The following is a 24,205-nucleotide window of genomic DNA, read 5'->3' as shown; positions in this document are numbered from 1 at the left end:
AGAGAGAGAGAAAAATAGCCAGGCCAATTCTACGCACGCGCAATGCACCGCCCGCCCTACCGCCGCAACTCCTCGGCCTGGGAGGCGATCCGTTGCTCTTCTGTTGATTGATCAGGGCTGCCTTCCCGGGAATGATCTGCTCATTCTGCTGGAGAAAGCTGGCTTTTGCCGCCGGGAGCTTTTGAACCGCGGCCGTGGGGTTCCGATGGCTGCCTCATCGCTCTTCTCAGTGTTGTTTCGAAATCGTTATTATCTGTGCATGGTTTTGATGTATAGCCATAGAAAGTTCTTGCAGCCCTAAGGCGAAGGGCAATTTGAAGCTGCTGCATGCTGAAGCTTGCTTAAGTTGAGCACGCTTTGGGTCTATGGAGATTCTCAGTCATCTAAGTAATTGGTTATCACAAAGGTGCTTTTTCAGGAGGCAACTGGACTTCCTTGTTTTTTCTTTGAAAACTAAAGAAGCTTCTTTAGTTCCGATTGGGTGGTGGGGAATTGAAGGATTTATATTCCTTGCAGACAGCTGGTCATTTGCATTCTTTAGAGAGTCGTTGGGACCATTTGGAGGTTTACCTGTGTCCTCAGGGTCACCTGAGTAGTGCAAATGGTTGTGGAACCTTGTCTGCAGGATGTTTTCTGCCCTGTGTCCTTTCACTGTTGTAGGCAGGCGCAGGCTGTTGGGAATGAGTCTGTGTGTCTCAAACTGTGCATGCTTCCTCCTGCTCATTGTACCAGTGTTTTCCGTTATGCAGCTTGGAACCTCTTCAAACTTTGTGCTGTCCTCAGCTCCCCTTTTAGCCCCCCAGAAGATGATCTCTAGCAGTGCTTTTTTTGTAAAAAAAAAAAAAAAAAAAAAAAAAGTGCCGGAATTCACACATGTTATACAACCCGCCTTGCCTATCCTACAAGGTTCCATCCAAAAAAGGTGCCGGAACTCCGTTCTGGGCGTTCTATGACAAAAAAAGCCCTGATCTCTAGCATGCACACAAGAAGAACACCCCAAATGTCTATGGAGATTCTAAGTCATCATGGTATATGCAGTAAATGCAGTGAGACATGTGCAAATCTGTACATTGGAGAAACAAAACAACCACTTCATAAATGCATGGCACAACATAGAACAAACCCATCAGGACAAGATTCAGCAGTCCATCTGCATTTAAAAAACAAGGGCCATTCTTTTGAAGACAGCAAAGTCCACATTTTGGACAGAGAGGACTGCTGGCTTAAAAAAGGGCTCAGAGACCATCTATAATATCAAAATTGAACAGCCCTCTCTCAACAGATGAGGAGGGATATGACATCTATCTCCAGTCTACAACCCAATCCTTTCAGCAGTTCCAAGAAGGTTCCACATCCATTTATTCAGGTGACCCTGAGGACACAGATAAACCTCTAAGTGGCCTCAGGGTCTGTCTAAAACGGGTCTTCAAACTTGGCCCTTTTATGACTTGTGGACTTCAACTCCCAGAATTCCTCAAATAATTCAAATGACCCATTGTCTGCAAGGAATATAATTCCTTCCATTCCTCACCATCCAGTCAGAGCTGAAGAAGCTTCTTGGATGAGAAGCGAAACATTGTCAAAGAAAAACACAAGTCCGGTTGCCTCTTGAAAAAAAAACCATCCTGAATTGCCAGGCTCTTTGGCTTGAGGATAAGTTCTGAATAGCCAAATAGGTAGCATACAGAGAAATGATATAAATCATTTATATCTAGACAACACCCACTTTCTGGCCTATAACCAGATGATCAGAGATTAAAATCCAGGAAAAGCTTCTTTAAGTGGACGGAACACTTCAAAGAATTTGAAAGCAGAGTGGACCTGTAGAAAGCAACAAATAACCAACTCTGGATGGAACCAATGGAAGAGCTGGTACCTGTGCCTGGAGAAAGCTGGAAACTGTTGAACAGACTGTGCACAGGTACAACAAGATCCAGAGACATCCTTAACACATGGGGCTATCCGGTGCCTTCTGCCCTTCGCGATTCTGGTGACATGTAGATAACAACACATATGTATACCTGCCCTTTGTGTCCTGATCAGTGTACATGCCTTATTTTAATTGTGATGCTTCTGACATGAATAAACAAACAATACTACAGGAAAGGCTCCTGACTGGCCATTCATTCACTTTGCAGGGAACTTCACTATTCTGCATTTATAATTCTGCAAGTCTGCATTTACAGCTCAGCAACTACTAATTGGAACTTTCTCATTCTGACAGATACTAAGTCTTTGTTGGGCCAGCGTTGCTAGAAAGCATGAATGTACAATGTCTGTAGGTGAGCAGTGAGGTCTTTCAAAGTACTATGTATCTAAAAAAGGATCTCCGTGGTACAGTATATGCCAGAAATGCAAACTTCTTGCTTCTTGACAGTCATTCTAGGGCAGTGGTTCTCAACCTGTGGGTCGGGACCCCATTTGGGGTCGATCGACCATTTCACGGGGGTCGCCAAGCAAGGCTGTCCGCCATTTTTTTGTCCGCCATTTTTTTTGTCCGCCATTTTTTCCCCCTTTTCTGGCGGGTGCCTTACCTCCCTTGGGCTGGGCCAGCTGGTGGTCGGCCTGCTCCGTCTCTGCCGCTTGCCAGCTACGCCTCGACCGGCGCAGGGGGCGGAACCACGCATGTGCGGTGCTCCCGGGCAGGGAAAGTCCTCGACTTACGACCGGTTGGGTAGTCCTCAACTTACGACCGGTTTAGTCCTCGACTTATGACCGGTTTAGTCCTCGACTTACGACCGGTTTAGTCCTCGACTTACGACCGGTTGGGGTCGCGGCATTAAAAAGGTTGAGAACCACTGTTCTAGGGGGTCAAAACTTGGAGGTTTTAAGGGATGAAATGGATGCTAATTTAACTTATCCCAAACTGGAAAAAAAAGAAAGAAGACAGGAACTCTCTATGCCACAAAACTAATAGTGACAAGTTATGTGTAGTTCCTGAGCCAGCTGTGATACAAACCTTAAGCTACCTCTTGGAAAGGCAAGTGCTAAATTCTTGTTACGTTTTTGAAATATGTTTAACTCTGTAGCATTGTGTATATTGTCTTGGTTAAGCAGATGTAACCCCAGCATACACTTAATGTACAAACAAATCATTATACCCTGCTTTGCATATATAGGACTAAGCTAAAATGGCTGGGGTTATACCGTACATCGTATTAAGCCCTGCCCCCAGACAAACATGCAAAAACAAACTACATCATGTCTCAGCACAATATGAGAGCCCAGCCATTATGTTGTTGTAGACTTTATTTATTTATTTATTTATTCATTCATTCATTCATTCATTCATTGTATATATTTGGCTTAATAGGTCCCATTGACAGTTCACAATTATGATTTAATCCATTATCAAATACAATTTTGCAAGGAGGAAAGAGGCGAAGATAAAATCTATGCATAATATTCTAGAGAGATCATAGAAGGAATAGTTATGAGTGAAAAAGAAGTAATTGTGTAATTACTTCTGTGTAATTAATGTAAAAAATGTGTAATTCTAGACACATTTTACCTCACCCAATTTATTTTTGTATAGACATGCAGTGGATTGTAAGAAATCTATCCTATGATCAGTTCATGAAAGAAATGAATATGTTTGGATATATATTTTTGTAATTATTTGCCTTGCTTTTAAACTTATGAGTTCCCAAAGTCATTTGCGAGTTGGGCAGCCTTCTAAGCGTAAATAAATAAAGTCATAGACATTAAGTATCTGCATGAATGTGTGATCAAAGACGTGATAACAGAGTGGCAGAAAGTGGTGTTCCTGAGTTTATAAATTATTTTCCCTCTTGCAGTGTGATTTTGTTCACTCAACCAAGTCAGTCAACCATGCCCTCTTTCACAAAACTTCATTATAATCTCAATTTCAATTGATTTTCCTTCCCTTCCTCTCTCGCTCAATCAATCAACATTCAGCATCAATAGTAATGTGGAAAAAATTTTCTTTTTGCAATATTTTTCTAGGGCTTTTTTTTTCTTCATAATATTTTCCACCTTATGTATGGTTGGGTTCCTAGAGTTTATTATTATATCAGATTTTAGTACTTTTTGTTTTGTTTTTGATTTAATGGTAAGCATGATGTTAAATAAAATTAATTTTTTAAAGTAAAATAACATTGCCTGAATCTCACTTAAGTGTACCTTAGTTTTTTTTAATAAACAATGCAGGTTAATTGCCTATTATATTGCCACAAGGAATTCGCTGGTCAGTTTTAATAAATACAATCAAAATGAACAAGAAAATGTATCTTTCTTTCTGATGCATATTAGCTTATACAAATTAGATCAACAGTTTCCAGAATAATCACAACACTGCATGCAAGTCAGCATTTTAATTCTATCTGGGCTTATTTTGTGTTTTTTTATCTTGCATTTTGTTTCTAAGCATTTTGATACTATTAATTGTACTTTTGCAAACTTCCCTGAATCTGCTGATATTTCTCCTGTGATGCATAGGTAATGCTGTTTTGTTTACAGGATTCCACTTGGAAGAACTGATTTATGCATCTGATCACAATTTGGGCTAGCTCCAAAGCCAGAGTAATAGTTTTAGTTTATGCTTATGAAAGCATTGATTTGAAATTTCGCCTAAAAATACAGTGATCCATGAATATAGGATGAAAGAACAATAGTTCTTTCATTCTATAGCTACCGTTCACTGAAATTGTCACAATTAGCTGCTAACAAAAAGAAGGGAAAGCTATTTAATGCACTTATTATTTATTGGTAAGATTTATAAACTGCGTCACTCCAGAAGATCGAGATGGTATACAAATTAAAAATCAATACAAGGAACATAATAATAACCTCAATAAAACTAAACAAGAAATAGTAATGGCATTGATCTTCCTCTAATCACCAATATATTCTCTCCTCCCAACTCTAGTGTGTTTCAGCTAGATGGAAGATAAAATATCTGAGAAAATCTGTAGGCACTTGGGAACATCATGGCATATTACTTAGTGGCAGATAATGTACTGGATCTGAACTAAGTCATGTCTTAATTTTGTTGAAATCAATGAGATTTAAATGACAGACTTAACTTTCCCCATAGGCACACTGCCTTATTCCCTCAGTAATGAAAACATTCAGAAGATTCTACAATCAGGCACAATCCATTTTAAACTCTACGTGACATATATCCAATTCCCTGTCTTTCAGATCTTTTTCAGATTGAAGAGGAATAAATCACAGCGGTACTTCAAAGCAGCCAGATGGCAATATTGGATAACATTAAAAGATACGATTCAGCTGACGGGAGGGTAGTCTCCATGTGGTCCATTTGTTTTCTAACATCGTACTCCCCCTTAAAAGCAGATTCAGTATACTTCTAAAAACCAGAAAATGTCCATTGTGTAAAAATTGGATATGTCTTCATGAAACATTCATTATAAAATGGGCAACTATCATTTTTTTAAAGCATGGAGGTAGGGAGTCCTAGAATAAAAGGGTGTTTTTAATGAAAGCTTTACAAAAATCCTGCCTTTGTAGCCATTGGCCTTAGGTAAAACAGGGCAATTATTTGCAGGATTGTGGCTAGGAAGGGAATGTTGAACCTCCTCTCCCTATTCTGCTGGGATCTTGATCAGAAAGGAAAAGGGGCATCTGTGAGATAAAGCCTAAATAGGTGACAGCAACTTCATGAAGCTTCACTCCCTCTCTAAATTCTTCTCCAAGGGCACAAGGTGGCTTCAGTTATGCAATTGTGCCTACCATCTTTATTTTGTAGACCTTTGCTGAAACTCCAGTTGGTTTGCCATACATTTTGCTGCCCAGCCTAGTTCAATGAACAAGAACAAGCAATATGGTATGTTTGGGGCCCTACTTTGGTTCTCTGCCCCACTTTTACATTATTGTTAGACAAGAATGTCTCTAGCTCAGGGTTGAGTTACAGGTAAGGCCTTGACTTACAACCACAACTGAGCCAGGAATTATAATCATAAGGTCATTGCTGTCATTAAGAGAGGCACCCACATGACTGCCTTGCTCAACAACTGCAATCCCAGCTTTCCCCATTCAAATATTAAGCAACCACATGTGTCATTAAACAGAGCACGGGGTGCCTTGGGGTGGGGGAAGCCCACACTCTATTTCAGGCCCAAGCCCACACAGGCACATTTGCATAGCAACCCTCCCCATGAGGTGCAACAGCCTTGGGCCTGTTTCCTGCCCAGCTAGGTCCCATAGCATCGCTTCATCACACTGTGCTCCACTTATCTCACCTTTCAGATCACCTTTCTGAAAAAGTGCCCAGCTGATGCAACATGTGGCCTTCCTACAGAGGTCACCTTGTGCCATCCTGGAAAAGGGTGCCTTTCTTGTGATTTCTCAGAAGATCATAATTAAAATTGTTTATAAGCCTATTTTTGATACAGGCACCTTGGATCAATTTGGGAGATTGGGGGCAGAGTGTTACTGTGGTTCGCTCCTTCCTCTGAGTCTGGTTCCTGTTGGTAGTTGAAAATTTTTCTGCTAAAGATTGGAGGAAAGTCTCCCAGTCCTGTAAAAAGTTATCAATCCAAAGATTCCTACTAACTAAAAAGCAATTAAAAATATATTTTTGAAGATAGCTTTGTAATTATAACTTTTAATACAATCACTATTTTTTTTTTTAAAAAGTCAGTGTTGACTCTTGTTGACTGCCTAAACTGATATTCTTGGCAAGGTATTTTCAGAAGTGGTTTGCCATTGCTTCCTTCCAAGGGCTGAGAGTGACTGGCCAAAGATCACCTAGTGTTTAACCGGGGGGGGGGGGGAGACAAGAACTCAGAATCTCCCAGTTTCTTATTTTGTGTCTTCACCACTACACCAAACCGGGTTTGTTCATTACCAGGGGGCTGAATAAATGTAATATTTTGCAATCCCTGAGTTAAGTAGATAATTAATTGTTTAGTGTATTATTTAAATAACTGATCACTTGCCATGCATGAATCATGCTCTGCCATGTTAAAAATTATATTTTGGCAGAATATTTGGAGAAATTCAGTGAGTCGTTTCCTAGATTGAACCTTGAGGCTATGCCCTCAGTGCTCTGGTGTCTCAGCTTATGCTCCCATAACTTAGGGCAATTCCCTAAGGGTGCATTCCTTGATGTTACTAGTCAAAAAACATCCTCTCTTCCTTTCCTTAATGGCTTTTCTTTATCTATATACTATTAAAACTCTGTTTCCTGTAATCTTTAACTGGACAAAATGGCACACTGTGGAGCAAAACGTTTTGAACCAAGGTACGTCAAAGGAACTAACTCACAGAATGCTTCCAAAATCCAGGACCCAGGACTCCCGTGGAGTTGAAACTTTTATACAACACTTTATGACATTCTAAAGCATTTTGTGACATAACACAAAATATCACAAACTTTTTCCTGTGGTCAACGCCTGATGTTTGATTGTGCTATACAATTCAACATGAGCTACTTTCAAGGCGCATACATCTCTGAATATCTCCCTGCATTTTTAAGAACTTTTCAAGTGTGTTAAAAGCTCTGCCATTGTCGAAGGCATTGAGGAATCTGGTAAGGAAATATCTCTGAAGTAACCCAGGGGTCATGAATTGTCTAGTGGAAATTGAAAAGGAGGAGCGTTTGCTTTTGTGGTCTAAAGCTCTACTGAGCCTTTTTGTCTCTGATGGACACGTAGTCTTTGGAAAGAAAGAGATTATGGAAAAAGCGATGCAATAAGAAGCAAGGTTTTACAAATGGAAGGTGCTTTCATCTGACATCCTCATTGTGTACTAAATTAGGGCAAATGTGCCATAAAAGCTTGCCCTAAAAGCACCTAGGAAAATGGGGAGGAAAGATGGAGAGTAGATAATGTTGTCCTTTGCTCCTGCCATAAAATGTTACGAACAAGGCAGAGCCTTGTTAAAAGCCTCTCTGAAAGTATCCCCCTCAGTGGCAGGCTTCAAGCAGAGAGATAGCTATTTTACATATAATTTGCAGGCTGTTTTGTTTAATGGATCAGTTAACGATCTGAGTCAGATTGTTTACTGAAGTAAGCTGGATTTCTTGCCAAACACATTTCTGTTGGAAGACTTCAGGCTTACCGAGAAGAGGAGGAGCATCAGAAAAAGCAGGATCCGTAGCATCAGAGTTCACTACAACCAGGCTGTAGCAAGGGCAACAGGACCAGGGTTGAGGAAGAAATGGAGTAGCAAGCAACCAAAGCAGCAGAGAAAAATGCTATCTAAGTCAATAGGAATATAATACAGTACTGAAGATATCTTCCTACTGTCCAAGAAGAATGGCACATCCAGCAAACAGAAGACCAGAGAACGCCAAAATTGTAAGACTTGCTTGTATACCAAACTTTATTATGCTTGTTATTTTAAGGTGGTATTCTTCACTATCCCTACTGAATGCATTTTGTGAATTCAATATACTAGCGAAGTCTTCACTGTTTACATTTTAAATGGGGTGAATAGGAAAAAAAGAACTCTTTTTGACCATACTTCCAGTTCCAGTGCTTGTGGTTATGGCTAGGATGATTTTCCACAAAATTGAATCTATAGAAGACCTACAAAACCACTGGTGTCCATCAGTTATGAGGCCACTGCCATACCCTGTAGAAGTTTTGTATAAAATTATGTGGGTTGTGTGCATTTGTTTACTTCTCTTCCGTCGTGTTCTCATCATATGCTAAATAATAATAACAATAACTGGCATTCATGACTGGAATGCTACTCTTTTAGAAAAGTCTGAGACAATAGATGCCTGAAATAATTTCTTCCTTGTTCTACCTAGATTAGCCCTTCCTTCCTTCCTTCCTTCCTTCCTTCCTTCCTTCCTTCCTTCCTTCCTTCCTTCCTTCCTTCCTTCCTTCCTTCCTTCTTTTCTTCTTTCCTTCTTTCCTTCTTCCCTCCCTCTCTCTCTCCCTCCCTCCCTCCCTCCCTCCCTTCCTTCCTTCCTTCCTTCCTTCCTTCCTTCCTTTTTCCAAGGATCCCCAGGAAATTTCCCTTTTGGTTATGCAAGGATGTGAAGTACAGTATATTTTGTTGAATGCATGACAAGTTATGTGATTTCATTAAAATATATTTAACTATGCAAACACTAAGATTTAATCTCTCAGCCATGCCCAGTGCAAGTAGAATCAGGGAAAGAAAAAGATGTTGTTGGTTTACATTTTGTTTTGACTTTTCTGACTTGCACCTGTTTCTATGTTTAAACTTTGCTAGTTCTTTGAATCAGTTTGATACTGAATTGTCTTTAAGATGATAAGATGTTTTGTAAGGAGCTGGTTTTCAGCTGAGGCAATTTTCAGTGAGGCAACCCACCCCCCCGAACATTTCACATGTTCTGCATTTATATGTGTCTAAGCAGAAATTTTATTGAAGATGCTGTCATTTGGCCTCTCAAATAATTTCAGTTCCTGATATTCTGGACAAGTCTTCATATTTTTTTCTTCTAGGCCACGAGGTGGCAGCACCAGGAGCAGCAGTATTTTAAAGTTTTGGGTCATTTTTTTCTCAAATAGAAGCAAATATCACCCATGCAAACTCATACCATAGCACTATTTCTCAGTCTTAGTGGAATTCTTCGTCTTAAAATCCATCCATCTTAAAGTTGCTGAGATTGAGAAACACGGCACTACTGGTATATTGCCCAAAGAAAATATGCATCATCTGAGTTGTAGCAATATTGTATACAGAAATATTTTAGGTTTTAATTTACACATCCCACTTTTATTATTTTAATAAATAACTCAAAGCGACTGATGTAGCTAACACTCCATTCTCCTCCTATTTTCTGCGTAACAACAAGCCTGTGAGATGAGTTGGGCTGACAGAGAGTGACTGGTCCTAGTTACCAGGCCAGCTTTCATGCCTAAGGTGGGACTAGAACTCACTGTCACCTGGTTTCGGGCCTGGTGCCTTAACACAATTGATTCTGGTGCAAACCTAGTTCCTAATTCCAGTTAAGAGCTAAATTCTCTTGTGCTTCTTATTGGTATTATTTCTCACTAAGTGGTTTATTGCTATTTTTTTTTCTTTTGATTAGTGAGTTGCCTTTTCAATTCATCATAAATAGCTTTTTAAAAAGTAAAAGAATTTTTTTTTAAAAAAAAATCAATATATTTTGTGCTCCCTCTTCTTTTACTTCTTTTTATGTTATAGGACTGGCATTTGCCCACCATTTCATCCTCTGCGTCAGCTCATCACATGGTATGCAGACTGACTAATGCGTCTATCCTAATTTTTGGGATATTTGGGGAATTCATACTGGCAGATATGGTTGTATTATTTTTTCAGCACAAGTGCAGTTGGGCAATGGACACTGCCTGGATTAACATATTGCACTAAAGCAGGTCCCTGTGGCTGGAGTCACATTCAGACTGAATAATAATAAATTCTGACTAACAAGCCACAATCATGGGGGTCATTCAATGTCACAAAGCAAAACCACTTTTTGGATCTGTATTATATGCGAACCTAGCTTCTGTCTGGGGTCTCTGTTTTTTCAAAGATACTTATATAGCCTAGAGCTCTTTGAGTAGAAGATTGTATGTTTTTCTTCCATTCTCATTTGGTATTTCCTGTGATTGACAGAGTAGAGAGCTTTTTGTGCTCACCTACGGTGCTTTGGTAGCCCAGCTGTGTAAGGATTATGAAAAGGATGAAGATGTGAACAAATATTTGGATAGCATGTAAGTATAAGGTGGCAAGAAGCAGCATGACATTGACTTATAAATTTGAGGAAAATCAACTAGTTATTTTTTTCTCTGTTCTCCAGTCTGTTTACGTGGATGTAGATATCAGCTTGGGAAACAGTTGTGGGATTCTGTTTCTACTCTCCAACCTGTTTTGAAGCTGCCCATCCAATCTTCTCTATTGTTACTGAGATTGGAATGCTGTGAAGATCAGTAATCAGTAAAAGCCAATCAGTGCTGCTTTCAGCTGGCCAATAGAAGTGTGCAAAAATCTTCAGGCTGTGCCCCCTGAACTAGTGAAGGTCCTGACGAATGAAAATTTCTCTGAACTTCATGCCAAAAAGTAAACATTTAATATGCTAATGTTCTTTCTCTGCCTCCATGATGTTGTGGGGGAAAGTTATAGAAAGGGACTTGTTTTGCAAAAAGAAAGGAAAGGAAAGGAAAGGAAAGGAAAGGAAAGGAAAGGAAAGGAAAGGAAAGGAAAGGAAAGGAAAGGAAAGGAAAGGAAAGGAAAGGAAAGGAAATAATGAAGCCGCTTTGGCTGAATTCCTTTACCTGATGTTTCTTCCAGTACTTTTAGCCATGGTTGTCATGGGTAGAGTAAAGAAAATGAATAATTTTTTTTGGATCTTTCTTCTCCCATTTAAAGAACAGTAAATGCCTCAACTTCCAGAAAATATTGTTTTCTTCAAATTGGAGTCATACTCTTTCATTGCTTAGACAACAGACCTCTTCTCCAGAATATTGCAACCATTATTTTATTTACATTATGAATTTTATCCTGCTAGGGTTGCCAGGTGTCCACTATTTGAGTGGACAGTCCACTTTTTTCACATTATGTTCACTATTTTTTTTCACAAAATAGTGGACATTTTTTTTATTCAAAAGCTTTATGATGAAATGGTACGTAATCTAAAGCTGTACAGTCTACTTTTTTTTACTACTTAACCCCCCCCCCTTGTCCACTATTTTTTGGAAGCAGACCTGGCAACCCTATATCCTGCTTTTTTTCTACTATTTTTTTATTTTATTCAAAAGAACTTTAAAATACAAAAAATCCAAAAACAGACCAAAAAAACCCACAAAACAAGGCATTAATAAAGTGCATTAAAAAGGGAAAAAAATCATACACATACACCCATGTTATCCCCCTAACTGAATACTGATTAATACATTACTACAATATTGGTCCCCATCCCTTGTGAAACACCTTCCCAAATGTTTAAACTAGTAAATCTATTTGCAAATTATTGACCTGTCATCTATATACTATATTAATGACAAAATAGTTAACAGGAAGAACAACAATAATAAAAAAGACAATGTTTCAATATGCTCTGTTAACAAAATCCCCTAGTAAAAAAATTGCCATGGCATCTTATCTATACACAGCATCTTATATATGAGTTTTATCCGGCCTTTATGCTTGGAACAATGTGTGCCATGTGCCAATTTATACTCATATCAACTGTCAGGAAGTCCACCTGACACCTCTTCACCTTTTTTCTCTCTCTTTTCTGCTCTGTCAGGGGATACAACATCGGCATCAGATTGGTTGAAGATTTCTTGGCTCGCTCTGCTGTGAAAAAGTGCCGCAGTTATTCTGAAACTACAGACATAATTGCCCAGGTATGCAAAGATGATTCGCCTTCATTTTGCAAGGCTGAATCCACTCTTATCATTTTATTTCCAATCTGGACCCCTAACAGCAGACTATAATCCAGGAAGAAAGTTTCACAAGGTTAGGTTTATTGTGAAGAAGGTAAGGGTTACTATAGAGAATCAGGGAAACTGAATAAGCCCAAACTTTAGTACTCATTTATTAGTGAATGAATTAATTAAGGGTTTCTGAGAGCTGTTTGCACCTCTTTTTCCAGAATAGAAGACCAAAGGGCTATCCACCCTTTTCCCAAATAGGATTGACATTAAAACATCCATCTCTTCATCATTAGTGATATTTTTAGATATCCCTATTTTTTTTCTCAGCCCCAGAGATCTCTCTTATGTTCCCTTTCTTACATGTGTTAGACTCCAATTTGTGTGATTCCCAGCTAATAGAACTATTGGTGGGAAATTTGGAAACTATAATCCAGGGCATCTGAAAGAGATTTAATTGGGAAGGGCTATCTTAGCCTTGTGATTGCACCATTTGCCTTCAGGAACATATATCAAACTCTAAGGAGTTTGTGGAAATACAAGCTTGCCTGAGTAGTTTCAAAAGAAAAGCCAAAATTCAATCTGAGGTTTGGAGCACCAAATCAAGTTTGTCAGCTAGTCCAATGGTCAGAATTTCAGGGTTTACAAGTACAAATCACAACACAGAACAGGAGATCAGAGAGTTGTTTCCAACGTTGACAACGGAACACAAACCTCCAATAATTCAGCATTTCTTCCCGACAAATGCCCCTCCCCACAGCGTCTCCTTAAGTCTCAGTCCTCAGGTGTGCCTTGTGGAGAGGGGCGGGGCGCTCTCCTCCCGAGTAGTCGGGCCTGCCTGCATTGTTCCCTCCTTCTCTCCACTCTCCATGCTCTAGGACAGGCATATCAAATTGCCGGCCCATGGGCCGGATGCGTCACGCTGAAACTGCACCCACGCCATTGCCGGCAATGGGGGAAAAGTCACAATAGATTGCACGACGTCATGTGACGTCGCGAGTTTGACATGCCTGCTCATCTCCTGAGTTCTGTCTCTCATGTTCATCCTGCCCCTGTTCCTCCCTGCCTTCAAGCCGTCCTAATCTTGAAAGGCCCTGGCCTGCCTCGGCCTGCTCCTCCACATATTCTTCTGAAGCCAGTGACTCCTCCCCCTTGATCTCTGTTGGCTCCAGTTCCGCCTCATCTTCCTCTGCAGATTCAGGCTCCGATGGGGGCATGACACAACTTAACAACCGTTGCAGTGTCCCATGGTCACATGATCAAAATTCAGATGCTTTGCAAACTGGTTCATATTTATGATGGCTGCAGTGTCTCCTGGGGGTCATGTGATCAGCTTTTGCAGCCTTCTGACAAGCAAAGTCAATGGGGAAGCCAGATTCACTTAACAACCATGTTACTAATTTAACAACTACAGTGATTCACTTAACAACTGTAGCAAGAAGGTCGTAAAATGGGGCAAAACTCATTTAACAAATGTTTCACTTACAACATAACTTTTGGGCTCAATTGTGGTCGTAAGTCGAGGACTACCTGTAATGGGAGGTATTTGATCAATCCTCCACTCACTATGCCATTTTTTATTTTATTTATTTCGGCAAATCATTTCTTTACAAAAGTCACTTCTATTTTGATTTTTGGGTAGAGATTACTATGGGCAAAGTGAATGTTGTGTGGGTGAGTTTAAGCCTGTGCGGTCTTCAAAAGAATCGTATATGGAATATAAAAGCAAAATATACAATCGTATTCAGCACTTTTCATGAGAAGGGGTCAAAAAGGTACATGCATTGACATAGAAAGACTTGCCTTTTTTTGATTCCTGATTAGTCTGAATAGCCTGTTGAGCTTTGTTGGTGTGTACGAGCAACATACACAGAGTACAGAAACATAACTAAGCTTTCCTCAAAGTTTTCTATGTTGATATCTTGGTTTTTGTTGTACACTGGATATTTTGGAGTCTGTATTCTCTTATGTTTTTTTTGTTTGTTTGTTTGTTTGTGGACACCTTCATGCAAATGACCACATTCTAATTGGCTTTCTTAATTTAGGTGTGTCTGCATTCTGTATATACACTTGTTGATGCAGTCAATGATATATTTTGCTGCAAATGTATTTTTTTAATTCTCTGTGTTTTTAGCACAGACCTTTTAAGAAAAAGGATTTTGTTGAGCATGGGAAGAAATTCTAATGATGAGAAAATATCTTTGTTATGATTCTTCTAAGCGCTGTTCTTTCCAGCATTAAACAAAGCTTAGTTGTTTATTTTGATTTATTTGGGGTTTTGCTTATGGTCCAAGTCATGCTGGAGTTTAACCATTGTAATTTTCCCTGTTGTGCTGATTTGAGTTCAGTGGATGTTGAAAACTTGACAGCGGTCAAAATGGTATACCAGAAGAAGCCACTACATTCCAATTCCAATAAAACAAAAGAGAAGATGAAGAGGCAGCAAGTAGTTTGTCTTCTAGGATAGAACATCAAAGTGGCCATCACTGAGGCATTAATGAAAACAACATACTATGTTTTCTATTCTTAGAGGAGCCTATATATTTTGAAGAAACTTGGCAGACAGCAAGAAGTCTTCAAAGAGTATAAAAGCCTCACTCCAAATCTAGAGATTATTCAACAACACAGACATAAAGTCTATCAACCCAAGTAGCTCATGCATAATTCATTCCCTGAAAATTGTTTTAGATTGTCTAGGACCACCTCCCATGACTTCAAATCAGTAGAATGGTTTTCTGGTGCCTTTTAACAGGATAGGGTCCTACTGAGTTTTAAACGGCAACTAAATCCCCTGACACTGTACAGAATGAACCTGATCTGGCTAGCCTGCAAATACTGTATTGCTGTGTTTAGAAATCTGTGGCCGTGTCTATTGATCCAGGATGGTTTAATTATGTTCCATCAAAGTCCAAACCACACAAACCTGTATGTGAAGATAACTAAGCCATGTCACAGAGCTGACGAATAACAACAGTCAGCTCCACTGCCTTCTGTGGGACTATGGGACTCATGGGGAAGTAACATTAATAAAGAAGATAAGTCACTTCTCAGACCTTAAGAGGAAATAGAATATTACACAAGTGCAGCTATGTATACAATACTGTGATTTCAACTAAGGAGATAGCAGGAATACTGAATGATTGCATTAACATAACTGGAAAGGATTTGTAACTCAAATCCAGATACAATCAAGGACCTAATTAAAGTGATACCACTCAACTTCTGGCTTTTTAGGTGTTGAACATAAATTTCCTGACTGAGGTCTAGATGATGTTAAGGAACTAAGAACTGATCTAACCATCATAGAGACAACTTCGGCATATATCCAATATTATAAAATTCACTCCCTCTTTAACCAAAGGTTCAGCAGAGATTTCCGGTGTAGAAGAGAAGTTCAACAATCCCCAATATGCTAACAGCAGAAGTTGACCTCAAACTGAATACAGGTAGTCCTCAACTTACGACCATAGCTGAACCCAAAATTTATGTTGCTAAGTGAGAAATTTGTTAATTGAGTTTTGCCCCATTTTACGACTTTTTCTGAAGTTGTTGAGTTAGTAACACGGTTGTTAAGTGAATCTGGATTCCCCATTGACTTTGCTTGTCAATGGGGCAAAAGATTGCAAAAGGGGATCACATGACTCTGGGACACTGCAACCGTCATAACTATGAACCAAGCACCCAAATGTAAATCACATGATCATGGGGATGCTGCAACCATCACAAATGTGAAGGATGGTCATCAGTCACTTTTTTCAGTGCCATTGTAACTTTGAATGGTCACTAAAGGAACTGTTGTAAGTCGAGGACTACCTATACTCGGATAAGTGGAGATTGATGTCCTTGAATCTTTTTTTGGGGGGGGGAAAGATAGTGTAGATAACACTACACTAAAGAACACAAGAATTGTTAGAAATTCCTCCTTCAGTACCGACCAAATGTTAGATGTAGAATCTAATTTGAAAGAAACTCCCCTTGCGCTAATGGACTGACAAGAATTTATTTTCGTACACAATCTTCTCCTGTCCTAAGAAAGATAATTGTTTTAGAAATTGATACTGTGAGACCATCTAATAAAATTAAGGTCTCTATGAGGTTTTTTTTAAAGACAGCCAACCTACTAGTATCTCCTAACAATTTTACAATTAGCAGAGCCCAGATTAAAGGAAGAATTCTCTGAAGCCAAAGAAGCAGGATAAGAAGGATCACAAACCAATGCCTCTATGATAGGAGTCATCATTTCCCCCCTTTTTTCTTCCTGCCAATTTTTCTGCAAACTGGTTGAATAGTAGCACTCGGCATGAACTGCTACCCTCTCTGTTCTTGTGATCCTATGGTGAAAAGAAAGGAGTAAGAATCTTTTTCTCTATTCCCATTGTTTCTTTTGATTCAGACATTTGAAGTGTTCCAATATTTGCTTCACTGGAATATGGAATGCTTAAATTGGTTTACATTTTGCCTTGTCAAAGTGCAACAAACTCAAAATGTTTCCATAGAACACCCCAGATGGGATGTTTGGGTTTGAGAACTAAAACAAAACATATTGTCTATTTTGTGCAGAACTCCAGAAAGAGGCATGACTCTAAACAGACATAGACAATAAATGTGCCTCGATTTCTTTTTTCTTTCTTTTTTAATGCAGTAACCAGGGGAGTTGTTTTCATTCAGATTGTGAATTAGTTTCTTTCCAGCTGAAATCCTGATGATCACATACACATGCTGCTCTAGAGTGAGCTTCAGAGGAGAAGAGCCCCCACTGGCATCAGTGTGAATTATCACTCCCCATCCCCCCTCCCTAAAATTATTGCAAATAAAGAAATAAGTGTTGTCAACTTCATGCTGAGGAGGCTGTAAACATTAACCCTCTTGGCATTCAGTAGTTCCCTTAATGAAAATCCCCAATCCCAGTATTTGAGAGACTGCCACAAAGAGGAGAGGGCGAACTTATTTTTCAAAGCACCAGAGGGCAGGACAAGAAACAATAGATGGAAACTAATCAAGGAGAGAAGCAACCTGGAATTAAGGAGAAACATCCTAACACTGAAAACAATTAACCAGTGGAACAGCTTGCCATCAGAAGTTGTAGGTGCTTCATCACCGGAGGTTTTAAAAAAGAGATTGTCTGAGTATCAGTCACTTGTCTGAAATGGTATAGGATCTCCTGCTTGAGCAGGGGGTTGGCCTAGAACAGGGGTCCCCAACCCCCGGTCCGTGGACCGACACTGGTCCGTGGCATGTCAGCAACCGGGCCGCACAAACAAGCATAGCCCCATCTGCAGGATGCAGGCAGCATGCAAAACCATGCCCCCTCTGGTCCGCGGAAAAAACTTTCTTCATGGAACCGGTCCCTGCTGCCCAAAAGATTGGGGGCAGCTGGCCTGGAAGATCTCCAAAGTCCCTTCCTACTCTGTTCTGATTGATTGAAAATCATGGTTCATACCTATAATAAATAGAACAAATGTCCCAAAACTATTTAAGATAATTTATGGTTTGACCCAATGATGACTTGGCATATTTTCCATTCCATTGTCAGGTTGCTTTTAAGATGTATCTGGGTGTCACCCCTACTGTAACTTGCAACAATGCAATGGGAAATGAGTTTTCTCTCATTCTGGCCAAGAATCCCTTAGTGGACTTTGTGGAAGAGCTACCAGCAAATCGATCATCTCTTTGTTACTGCAGCCTGCTGTCTGGGACCATCAGAGGGGCTCTGGAAATGGTGAGAAAATGAATACTGGCTCTTTCTATGCTGCCCCCCCCAATACACAGAACAGACTCATACTTGTTTGTTCCTAACCATGATGCTGCCCTAGTGACAATATACGTGCCTGACATCATGAGACAACCTCCAGCATTTGGTACTTGCATTGTAAACAGCTATATAAAAGATGGAATGTGCATTGTGACATTTGCAAGGCCTTTGTTGTCAGCCCCCCCCCCCATTTCCCCTGGGGGTAAGTGATCAGCCTGATGGTGTGATTATACTGACCCATAATTTTGGATCATCGTATTGTATACTGTAAATTCATCTATTATGGTTTGTAACCATGGCTTATTGTTTAGTATATAGTACAAACCTAGTCAGATAACCCTTGGCTGGTGCACAATTTTGTGTGTTTGTGTGTGCCTTCAAGTCAGTGTTGATTCCTGGTGACTGCCTGGATTAGTCCTTACGCTTTTCTTGGCAAGATCTTCAGAAGTGGTTGTGATTGCTTTCTTCCTAGAGCTGAGAGTGAGTGTCCCAAAGTCACTCAGCTGACTTTGTTTCTAAGGCTCAGAGTCTTCCAGCTTCTGACCTTATGCCTTAACCACTGTGGAACATAAATGCCTCTAGCCATGAGTTGTTACCCATGATTTATTAGATAAACCAAAACTGTCAGGGTTCACTGAAAATGTTAAACTCAAAACAAATAAAATACATTAAAAGCTTAGTGTCATGTGCAAATCCATCAAATTTTCCTACCGATGCTATTAGCCTTTTGTAAATTTGACATTGAGGAAACAGACTAGATAAGGTTGATTGTCCTTCTAAGCTTATATGATGCTTTTCAAAGACCTTCTGCACAAATGTTTTCTGTGTGGGGGATTTGTGTCTGGTGTTTTATCTTTTGAGAGTCAGTTTGGTGTTAGGGGTGGTAGAACAGGGAGACCTTAAGTTTTAATCTCAGCTGGATGCATCGAGTTACTCTTTCTGTCCTAGAAAGAAGGCAGTAACAAACATCTTCTGAAATCTTGCCAAGAAAACTGCAGGGACCTGTCCAGGCAGTTGCCAGGAGTCAATACTGACTTAAAGGCACAAAACAAACAAGCCCTAGCCACTATATCTATATCCCCATAGTCACTTGATTGTGAGATGTGTGGCTATATAAATATGATGAATGAATGAATGACTCTCATGGTGTCATTGACCTGTATACTTAAAAGCACTTAGATTTGCAACTGGATCTCATATAGGTGATATAGAAATGGTGCCCTAAAAAATGGGAAGGTGAAGGTAAAACCAATAAGCACAATATTATATGGGTATTTAGCAGTATACATACAGTATATCACATTTTGGCCTGCATCCATGTTTTCAGCACCAGGTAAAAGCCTTATTATTTTTCCAAACCTTATTTGGTGGAATATCAGAATATATATCTAACAAATAAATAAAATACCCCATTATTGTATGGATTTCCTACCATTCTAAATCTAAGTCCCCGTTACATCTATTAACTTTTTATTTTCAGATACACCTAGCAGCTGAAGTGATTTTCCTTCAAGACACTCTGAAAGGAGACGATGTGACAGAAATCCGAATCACTTTCTTGAAGAAGGCTGAAACCAAGAAATACAAGAGAAATAAATGAAACTGTTATCTGAAGTAATTATGTACTTAGGGTCAGCCAAGTCTTTGCAGCTGCCTACAAAGAGGAACCTTCCAATTCAGGAAGGACCATCCACCCAGAACATGACTAAAAACAAACATTTTTTCTAATCCAGGCCATGCATGCCCAGAATCTTGTTGGAGGAACAAGAAATTAGCATACAATCCCCCCAAGGGAATGTGTAGTACTCCAAAATGTATTTATTACCAGGAATTGGATGGTGAATGTCTGTAGAATCTCTGCTTCCTGAAAAATATCCTTGCATGTTGCTTCATATTGGAGCTGTGCTACATCTATTTCAGTGAGGTAAATTTCAGTGCAAGGCTGTGAGGAACAAGGTTTTCTTAGGAGTGATAATTCTCCTGAGGAATTGCCTGAGGGAACTTTCTCAGGCCAGACAAGGGAAGTCCATGAAATATAGTAAACAGGACTAAATACAACCACCAAACTTTTCCATGTTCGTTAGAGCTTCCTGCAATCATACCTTCCCCAAATTAATGTCATAAGGTAGGCAGTGTAGAAGAAGATAATGCAGCCCTAAAATAAGTTCAAGATGCTTTAGAAGCAAAATGTAATAAATACTTAATAGACCCCCCTAATACTTTCCCTTCCCAGAACCCCTGACTGCATCCTCACTTTGATGCTTGCATTTCTTGGGTTACCATCAAAATGGTGCCCACATCTTTTGTCAGGCTTCTGAGGGAACTGGCTTCTGCTTGGACTATCTCTCTTCATAAAAGGACTTGCCAATTTTTACATTTTAGTTTATGCTTTGGATTTTAAGATGTGTATAATTTTAAAGAAATGGAAAGGGTGAATGAGATATGTAAATACATTATCTGAACCAAATTGTGCATGAACTTAAGAAATTATATGAGAATGTAAAATATATTTTTCTGTTTGGAGATCGTTATTCTGTCAAAGCTAAAGTACTTGTTAAATAATTGCCTTCATTTAAGATAGAGGTTTGCTAATGTCTTCTCCTGACATAACATTCAGTGAGCAAAAGGAGGATCAAGACTTAGCTAAGAAATGACTGTAGCTTTCATTATGTAAATTTAGCAGAAACATGGCTTCTGAGAAATAATCCTCTCAAAGACTTCCTGAGCAAAAATTCTAGGTTTTTGAAAACTAATTCCTGGGGTATTATACAAAAAAAACAAAAAACACACATGGGAAATTTCACTTTCCAAGAATCCTGATTTGCAATATATGGAAGGACGGATGAATATAATTGCCCTCTTTATCCATTTATTTAACAAAAATTATAAAGCCTTTTTAATCCAAGTGGATCTGAGCAGTTTACAAATGTAAAAGAACAATAAAATCAATAAAACAATTAACATAATGATGATACTCAAGTTATTACGGTCACTCAAATAGCATTAAGGACAAAAGAATTGCTGGAATATAGTTGGACCTACACATATTTCCAGGGGTAAAATATTGCACAAAATGGGGACTATTCCTGAGAAGTTCTGTTGCTGGTCCATCTCCTATGAATCCAAGAAGGGTGGACCTTTTTTCTAGTTATCACTTTTAGCTTGAATCCTAAAATATGCTTAAGAAAAATTCAGTTCTTGCATCTATGATTTCTATATTCTTGGGATATTCATCAGATAAAACTGGAGTTAGGGGAAAGGCATTTAATCTGCATTTTAGTGCAAACCACTCCAATTTGCAGCTTCTTATACATGTTAATATTTATCTTCTGAGTTCATAGTTTATTGAAAGGTATATTTAAGTATGCCAGTTGTCATACCAAAATGTCTCTCGAACCAAACGTTTATTAAGAAAAATACTGATAACTGAAATATGCACAAATTGATAACCAGTGCAGAATTTGAAAAAAAAAAATAGATTTTAGACTGGAAAATGGGAAAGGGGAAAAAGAAATGGGGGGCTGAGAGATTATTTTAGTTAGGCTAGTACTCTTCTTGTTGCCGTATTTCAAAAGCAGTAGTATAAGCAGATTTACAAAATGCAACTACCAAAATTATCCGTTCACTTGATGGTTTGGGCTGTTTTGATTCCATTATAGTAAAAAGGCAGAATAACCTTTCAATTAACCTACACCCATATAACAGGAGTCTTCAAACTTGGCCCTTTTATGACTTGTGGACTTCAACTCCCAGAACTCCTCAGCCAGGCATGCTGGCTGAGGAATTCTGGGAGTTGAAGTCCACAAGTCATAAAAGGGCCAAGTTTGAAGACCCCTGCCCTATAACAAGGAATGAGGGTAGAATAAAATGGGAGCCTGGTTTTCTGAAGTCCCAGCTAGGCTTTTGTCTGAAGCAAATAATTTCTTCTTTCAATATAACATTCACTGATTTGTAAGACCCAAAGTGGTGCTTTTTGAGACACAGCTTGTTTTCCCCTGAACAATTTGAAAAGGATATCCTGTCATAAAAGCAATATTATATCCTGTCATAGATTTTTTTAAAGAAATAGTCCTGCTATGTGTCAAGTAGCTCTTCTCTTTTTAAGTTAATTTGACTTAACAGAATAGCAATAGCAATCTCAGCAACTTTAATATTTGTGGACTTCAACTTCCAGACATCCCTAGCCAGCATCTGGCTTGGGGAATTCTGGGGGTGAAAGTCCACAAATATTAAAGTTGCTGAAACTGAGAAATGCTAGCTTATAGGTTAGTATTCAGACCTTTTCTAAAACTTTAATGTTTGTATTTGTTTTGATTCTGGAAGCCTAGCTGAGGGTCTTTTATTACAGACTTGGGAAATTAGAAAATATACAGTAGCATCAAGTTCCCATAGTGTTAGCTAAATCAAGTAACAACCAGCTGTAACAATCATTCATGATGTTAGTCTTTTGAAAGTATAAAGATCAATGTCATTAATAACCAGGACATGTGAACAAGTCTTCAAAAAGCTGCAGTAACACTAATTTGACAGGGAGGTTCTCAAGCTTTATGGTGCCATGAACCCAGAACTTCAAATTGGATTCACCTTTTTCCTTATTTCATTTCCACAAACTTAGGAATCTGCTATAAATATTACTTTAATGAATATTAAATATTTATTAAATAAATTTAATAAATTGACATCCTTGAGAAATGCAATGGTTTGGGAGTGGAAGTCTCCTAGGAAAAAAAAATATTTGAAATAAAGAATTCCCTTTGAGCTAGATGGCCTGTTTTAATAAGAAAAGGTGAGACAATCCTGCTTGCTTTACTTAGAGAAATTAACACATTAAGAGAATTCATTTAATATTCTCTTGAGCATGATGATGAAAGTATGTGAAAGTAAAAATAAAGTAAAAGTAAAAGAGAGACTTTTCCCCCTACTGTATTTAACTATCCCCTACTTTTACTGATATTATTCAAATATTACTGATAAGTTACATAGCAATTTTAAATCTTAAATGTTAAGGAGTATTAATTGCAATCCTAAACTCATTTGCCACACTGCTCTTTTAACTGGCTTGATGTAATATATTTCATGTTGAGAATCCTACTGGGAGAAATATTCACCTATAAACCACGATTATGCACATCAAGTTCAATTAAAAAATAAGTAAAAGTTACTTTCTTTATTAGATACTTAACTCCTAGTATTTTCAACACATCCACATTAAGATGCCAACTCAATTTTTTCCTATTCTGCCTGACCAGCAAGATTTTGGAAAACCTGAAACATGGCAAGGGCTGAGGTCTAACTTTGCTTTGGAGACAACCTTGATCCCTGCCTGATGCGCTCCGGGATTTCCTTCCCTCTTGGCTTATGACCTGGAAAATTTCCTACAAAATCTACAAAAGAGACTTGAAGAACTCTATGTCATGGGGTATAGAAGAATTGAAGAGAAATCAAATCCTACAAAAGTATTTCATTGCATTAAAGATTAAGAAATAAATTTTTAATTTTACTCTTAGAAGTAAAAGGAAGGAATATAAAGTTGTTTTATTTGATCAAAGTTAAAATAGGTCTCTGTCTCTCTGTCTCTCTCTGTCTCTCTTTCTCTCTCCCCTCCCCCCTCATGTTCTGGCAGTCCTTTATAGATTTTTGGTGACACCAGGATTGTAAGTTAATGCTTTATAGATTTGCTTATAAATAAGGGATGGGATATGGGATGAAGAGGTATCAGCCTTATGGAGGGTGAAGATTTATTAAATTTGTTTACACTTGCAATCAAGCCTGAAAGTCACTTCTTCATATATTTATTTTCTTTTTCAATATTATATACTTCTTTTTCCTTTCTTTTTCTCTTTTCCTGCACTTTTTCTTCTTTCTTACCATTTTCTTCTCTTTCTCTAAGTTTAGTTTGTATTCATTTTTTACTATTGTAATTAAAATTCTTAATAAAAATTATATTTGGAGAAGAAAAAACATGGGACAAAATTCACGACAGAGTAGACGTTTTGCTTCTTATTAAATGAAAACCTGACAATAAGAATCATGTAATGAAGTAATGAAATAAGGCACAATGTAACTATTAACAAGCCTTAATACTTGTCAGCCCTTCAAAACAGACCAGACTGGGAAACCAAAGTTTTGAAAGCTAATACTATTTTTA

At 38.6% G+C, this 24,205-nt stretch overlaps 1 protein-coding gene across 2 annotated transcripts; it reads left to right on the top strand.

The window, feature by feature from the left end:
* The first annotated feature begins 8,166 nt into the window (after positions 1-8,166).
* TRAPPC3L (trafficking protein particle complex 3 like) lies at positions 8,167-19,776 on the top strand. 2 transcript variants are annotated; one of them, XM_015821569.1, is made up of 5 exons: positions 8,167-8,285; positions 10,546-10,643; positions 12,179-12,278; positions 17,839-18,024; positions 19,538-19,776. In XM_015821569.1, exons 1-5 carry the CDS (start codon positions 8,244-8,246, stop codon positions 19,655-19,657), a joined length of 546 nt encoding a protein of 181 aa, XP_015677055.1. In that variant the 5' UTR covers positions 8,167-8,243; the 3' UTR covers positions 19,658-19,776. The 2 variants fall into 2 exon arrangements, with proteins under 2 accessions (XP_015677055.1, XP_015677056.1); XM_015821570.1 differs by lacking the exons at positions 10,546-10,643; positions 12,179-12,278.
* The last annotated feature ends 4,429 nt before the right edge of the window (positions 19,777-24,205 follow it).

This window comes from Protobothrops mucrosquamatus, unplaced genomic scaffold (assembly GCF_001527695.2).
Source record: "Protobothrops mucrosquamatus isolate PMUCROS unplaced genomic scaffold, P.Mucros_1.0 scaffold1353, whole genome shotgun sequence".
Classification (NCBI taxonomy): domain Eukaryota; kingdom Metazoa; phylum Chordata; class Lepidosauria; order Squamata; family Viperidae; genus Protobothrops; species Protobothrops mucrosquamatus.
Note: the sequence above shows the minus strand (reverse complement) of the source record. Positions and strands in the feature narration are given on the sequence as shown.